The following is a 6,000-nucleotide window of genomic DNA, read 5'->3' as shown; positions in this document are numbered from 1 at the left end:
GATAGCATGGAACTGTCGTTTTTCGTTTTGATCTGTAGCCAGCTACTGGTTATGTGTGTGACATCAAGTGTGAACATATTCAGTCATAGGGTTCCTTGTGTGTCTTTGGTGTTTGCAGACCACAGACAAAGAGACCTCCATCTCCAGTGCCCAGCTGTGTTTCCTTGAAGAGTGAGAAGTCTCTGCCTCCACCTCTTAACTTCAGCAGTGGACCAGTCCCATCAGGAATAAAGTGAGTTTAGACATATAGGAGATCGTGCAGGGAGTTCTACATACACACACACACACACACACATATTATATACACAAAACCCAAATCATGAGAGAAGATTGACAGAAAGAGATAAAAACAGTGACTACTGGTTATGTTTGTGACATCAAGTGTGGACATATTCAGTCATTTGGTTCTTTGTTTGTCTTTGTGTTTGCAGACCACATACAAAGAGACCTCCATCTCCAGTGCCCAGCTGTGTTTCCTTGAAGTCTCTGCCTCCGCCTCTTAACTTCAGCAATGGATCAGTCCCATCAGGAATAAAGTGAGTTTAGACATACTAGTGCAGCGCCTGTTCAAATATGCTCTAGCCCAATTACATGCCTGCAGGTAGGCCTACTTTAAAAATAGGATGATAGGGAAAAACATAATTCCAGGTAAGCATTCAATAATGAATACATGATAATAATGTAGCGACCGTGCTATGTGTATAACCCTGGGCATGCTGATGATTGGCAGCCTGGTGAGAAGGGGCGGACCCAAGAGGGATATAGGGATTGGGCTAGGGAAGTTCTGTCTTTTTTCCAGTTCTGGGCCTGACACGGCCCACTGTGTTCTTTGCATCTGTGCTTGGTGTTAATAAACTCGTTAACCGAACTCTGGCTTTTGGTCGGATGTTACACTGGTGTCAGAAGTAAAAATTATCGAAGGAGTGATTAAGGAAGACCGAGGGTGCACCCTGCACCGTTAGTTAGTGGCCAGTTAGTTAGAGATTAGCGTTAGCAAGACGGTGCCGCCACAGAGTGTGTGGGGAGAAAATGTTCGCATCTTGTGGAATGGCTGGTGAGACGAGTGACGGAGACGGAGCCGGGGAATGGACGTTTGGTGACCTGACAAGGGAGCTGCGACGGCTGGAGGACAGAAGAGGCCATCCTCGGAGCACGATGGAAGAGATGACCTCCGAGGCTGGCTTTAGCGGACGAGGGCCCGCACGCTGCGCTATCCGCAAGCCAAAGCTGGAGGGGACGTAGACACTAACGTCACCTCCGGCGCGGGAAGCTCAGAAGTAAACAACAATGGCGGCGCCCAGTCCACAATAACAGCGGCTAGCTCCGTGAAGACTCCTAAGTACAACGGGAAGGTGAGATGGGAAGCTTTTCATGCGCAGTTCGGACTGCTTGCTAAATCACAGAACTGGTCGCAAGAGACTAAAGCGTTACAATTGGCGATGTGCCTTACGGATGAGGCTTTAGCATGCTTGCTGCTCTTAGACGTGGATGACAGAGGGAACTACGACGCACTGGTAGGGGCTCTCCAACGACGGTTCGGGAACTTTACAGGAGCAGAGCTCCTCCGCAATGAACTAAATAACAGATACAGAAGACATGGCGAGCCGCTACGACAACTAGCCAGCGACATTGAGAGCCTTACCCGCAGAGCATATAGCAGCATGCCCCCGGCGGTACAGAGCGAGTTAGCCCGCGACCGGTTCATGCAAGCCCTCTCACCACCTGAACTGCGTGTGGAGGTGCAGTTGACACACCCACGGTCCCTGCACGAGGCGTTGGAGAGGGCGTCAGAGAGAGAGACGGCCCGCGCCTACATCACAAGGCCCACACAGGAACACAACAGCCCCCAGGTCAGAGCAACAGCAGAGGTTCCGCAAACACCAACATGGGCAGTGGAGCTGACGGAGCTAGTGCGGGCAGCCTCCCTGGGCACACAACGGCGCCCGGACCGCTCTACTAGACTGTGCTGGGGCTGTGGGAAACCTGGTCACCTGGTACGCGCATGCCCAAAAGCACCCAGACACCAGGGAAACGACCCCGGGTCCGCATAGAGGGGGCAACGCGGACCACAAATCACAGGCCCTCACATACACCCTCAGGCGCGGCTCGGCCGATGGCGGTGGCGGTAGTGGGCCGGACTTCAATTGGGGACCTCTGCCACATTCCAGTCACTGTGGAGGGAGTAACGTGTGTGGCGCTGGTTGACACCGGCACTACAGTGACATTAGTGTGGCCCGATGTGCTCCCCAGGCGAACTGTGTTGGAGCCAACAGCAGTCCACCTGCGGACGGTGACGGGGGAATTGTCACCCATGAAAGGCAAAGGGACACTGACATTTGTGGTGGGCGGTAAAACAGTGCGCCACCCGGTGTGGGTGGCGTAAGTCCAGGACCCCTGCATTCTCGGACTGGACTTTTTGAAGAACACGGGCTGCCGGCTGGATCTTGCAGAGGCCACCCTGTCAACATGGCTCCACCCCCCCTGGGCTTCAACCCTACAACACCCCAGGTAACCACTGTGTCAGCAAACACCGCTGAAGCCAACAATGACCCTGTTGTAGGGACCGGGAGGCCCACTTCTCGAGGACCCTGTAGCCCCCCACCCCCCCACTCACGGCGGAGCAGAGGCATGTTACAGCCCCCGCGGCTCAGAACACACCAGCCGCCTCACCTGCGCCACAGCCTGCACACACTATACAGACCCCTAAGAGCTGGACACCTGAACCATTGGCAGCCCAGCTCCCCCAAACGGAGGAGGGAAGTGTCGTGTCGGCAGTACGGGGTGTATGGCGACGGAACTGTTCTCATCTAGACCCCCAACAGGGTGAAGAATTGTGGCAACTATTGTCGCATTTCAAGGACATTTTTGCATTCAAAGAAGGTGACGTGGGGCGCACACACCTAATACAGCACGACATACATACGGGTGACAGCCCGCCTATCAAGTTACGCCCACGTCGCCTCCCACTGGCACGCCAGGAAGCAGCAGACAAGGTGTTATGGGAGATGCAGCAGGCGGGCATTGTGGAGCCGTCTGACAGCCCGTGGGCCGCTCCTGTCGTCATGGTCCCGAAGAAGAACGGTCAGTGGAGGTTCTGTGTGGACTACAGGCGGCTCAACGGGGTGACAAGGAAGGACTCCTACCCCCTGCCACGGGTGGACGAGGCTCTGGACCAGGTAGCGGGTTCGGCCTGGTTCACGTCACTGGACCTGAGATCTGGATACTGGCAGGTGCCCCTCTCCCCCTCTGCCAAACCAAAGACTGCTTTCTGCACAAGCCGTGGCCTCTGGCAGTTCAAAGTTCTCCCATTTGGCCTTTGCAATTCACCAGCCTCATTCGAAAGACTGATGGACAAAGTGTTGTCAGGAGTCCCTCGGCGTGAGTGTGTGATGTACCTGGATGACATTCTCGCCCATGGCCCCACTTTCCAGGCAGCTCTCCAGTCTTTACGGCATGTCTTGGAGCGTATAGCAGCAGTGGGTCTCAAACTCCACCCGGAAAAGTGCCACTTCATGCAGAGAGAGGTGTCATTCCTTGGGCACAGGCTGGGCAGAGAGGGCATTGGCACAGTGGATGAAAAGGTACGAGCGGTCAGAGACTGGCCCACACCAACGGACCAGCAACAGCTGAAAAGCTTCCTGGGCTTAGCCTCTTATTACAGGAGGTTCGTGAGGGGGTTCTCCTGTGTGGCTGCACCGCTGTTCAGGCTACTGCACAAAGACCAAGTCTTCGTGTGGACCGGTGAGTGTCAAACGGCATTCACCTCGCTACAGAAGGCGCTGGGGGAGGCTCCCGTGTTGGCTCCGGCTGACCCCTCCCTCCCGTTCATCCTGGACTGTGACGCGAGTGGCCAGGGAGTGGGCGGGGTGCTGGCACAGCTAAGCCCAGAGGGAGAGAGAGTGGTGGCGTATTACAGTAAGCACGAACGTCGTTACTGTGTCACACACAGAGAACTCCTAGCTGTGTTATCATCCATCCGCCACTTCAAATATTACCTCTGTGGGCTACCATTCACCGTCAGGACGGACCACTCTGCCCTCCAGTGGCTCATGTCCTTTAAAGAGCTGGAGGGCCAGGTAGCACGCTGGATGGAGGAGCTACAGTCTTATGACTTTAAAGTGGTGCATAGAGCGGGAGCTCGCCATTCCAACGCCGATGCCCTGTCTCGCCGACCCTGCGCTGAGGAAGGGTGCCGCCACTGCGACAGGAGGGAGACACGAGACAGGGAGCTACAGGGCCAGGAGGCAGCCATCGTCAGCCTGGCCACGGTGGCGGTGTGCTGTGAGCTCACTGAGATGTCAGCGAGGCAGTGGAGACAACAGCAGGAGGCCGATATGGACATACAGCCAGTGCTCCAGTGGGTGGAGATGCAGACACGGCCACCATGGGAGGAGGTGGCACCGCTCTCCGCAGCGACAAAAGGGCTGTGGGCAAAGTTCCAGGGCCTGCGGCTCACTGATGGGGTGCTACAGCAGGCCTGGAAGGATCCGGCGACGGGAGAGCTGAGGTGGCAGTTGGTGGTCCCCAGAGCAGAGAGACTGACCATGCTGAAAGCAGTGCATGGGGCCATGGGGGCTGGTCACTTCGGGGTCACCAAAACTCTCCGTCGCCTACGTCAGAGCTTCTACTGGGGGCAGTCCAGGAGGGACGTAGAGGACTTCTGCAGAAGGTGTGACAGCTGCACGGCCAAGAAGGGCCCCTCTGAACAGTCCCATGCACAGCTCCAGCAGTTTCCAGTCGGCGCACCCATGGAAAGAGTCGGGGTGGACATCGTCGGTCCACTCCCGGTCACTGACAGCGGGAACAGGTACGTGCTGTCAGTAATGGACTACTTCACTAAGTGGCCCGAGGCTTATGCCCTCCCTAACCAGGAGGCAGAGACTGTGGCTGAAGCTCTACTGGAGGGCATGGTCTGCCGTTTTGGGACGCCCCAAACCATACACAGTGACCAGGGGCGGAACTTTGAGTCACGAGTATTCGCCGACCTGTGTCATAGACTGGGTGTAAACAAAACTCGCACCACCCCCCTACACCCGCAGAGCGATGGCTTAGTAGAACGCTTCAACAGGACCCTGATCCAGCAACTGGCCATCATCACTGCTAAACATCAACGCGACTGGGACAAGCGCCTCCCGCTCGTGCTGATGGCCTGTCGGTCCGCCGTCCAAGAATCTACAGCCTGCACACCAGCCCTGCTCATGCTGGGTAGAGAGCTCCGCACCCCACCAGCAATGGCCTTTGGCCTCCCCCCTGACACCCCAGCTGTGCCCCCAGGACGAGAGTATGCCAGGAGACTGCAGGACCGCCTAGAGACAGCCCACGACTTCGCACGCGTACAGCTGCAAGGCGCAGGGGCGAGGCAGCGCAGAAACTACGATCTACATTACAAAGGCCGCCACCTGGAACCAGGGGAACTGGTGTGGGTCCACAGCCCGCAGAGAAAAAAGGGTCGCTGCCCTAAGCTGGACAGTGACTGGGTAGGCCCCTGTAGAGTGTTGGAGCGTCTGGGGGAGGTGGTGTACAGAGTACAGCTACCCCCACGTGGCAGACGAGTGGCCATACATAGAGACAGGTTGGCCCCCTACCACGGAGATGCTAACCCCTAGCTCCCACACAGGCCTTCACAGACCCCCCTTAACAGCCCCCTCCCAGACACTACTCACCCTGCACCCCCTCAGCGGGATGGGCACCGGGCCCCGCACACGCCCATCAATGGGCACACAGACTCACATTCAGACATTCCCACCTCACCCCCCTCCCCAGTGCCACTCTCTCCCACCCGTGACATGGCGGTGCCTGCTCGGCCTCAGAGGCGAAGAGAGCCGCCGGCCCATCTGAGAGACTTTGTTTAAATTTGTTGTGTTGTGTTGTGTTTGTATTCGCGTGTGTAATTGTTGTTCCCTCAGGGTCGAGGAACTTTGATGCGGGGGGTAATGTAGCGACCGTGCTATGTGTATAACCCTGGGCATGCTGATGATTGGCAGCCTGGTGAGAAGGGGC

At 56.7% G+C, this 6,000-nt stretch overlaps 1 protein-coding gene across 1 annotated transcript in view; it reads left to right on the top strand.

Moving 5' to 3' along the window:
• Nucleotides 1-3,005: 3,005 nt before the first annotated feature.
• Nucleotides 3,006-6,000, top strand: part of LOC143116898 (uncharacterized) — a 61,893-nt gene continuing 58,898 nt past the window's right edge. Inside the window, exons 1-2 of the mRNA XM_076278265.1 lie at nucleotides 3,006-5,525; nucleotides 5,907-5,935. Of these exons, the coding sequence (XP_076134380.1) occupies nucleotides 3,006-5,525; nucleotides 5,907-5,935 (2,549 nt within the window). The remainder of the gene's footprint in view (nucleotides 5,526-5,906; nucleotides 5,936-6,000) is intronic.

This window comes from Alosa pseudoharengus, unplaced genomic scaffold (assembly GCF_046254945.1).
Source record: "Alosa pseudoharengus isolate Yale_2024_CS ecotype anadromous, Long Island Sound unplaced genomic scaffold, YU_APseudo_1.1 YU_APseudo_1.1_scf_1, whole genome shotgun sequence".
NCBI classification, from domain to species: domain Eukaryota; kingdom Metazoa; phylum Chordata; class Actinopteri; order Clupeiformes; family Clupeidae; genus Alosa; species Alosa pseudoharengus.
The sequence above is the reverse complement of the archived record's forward strand: the minus strand, read 5'-3'. Positions and strand labels throughout refer to the sequence as shown.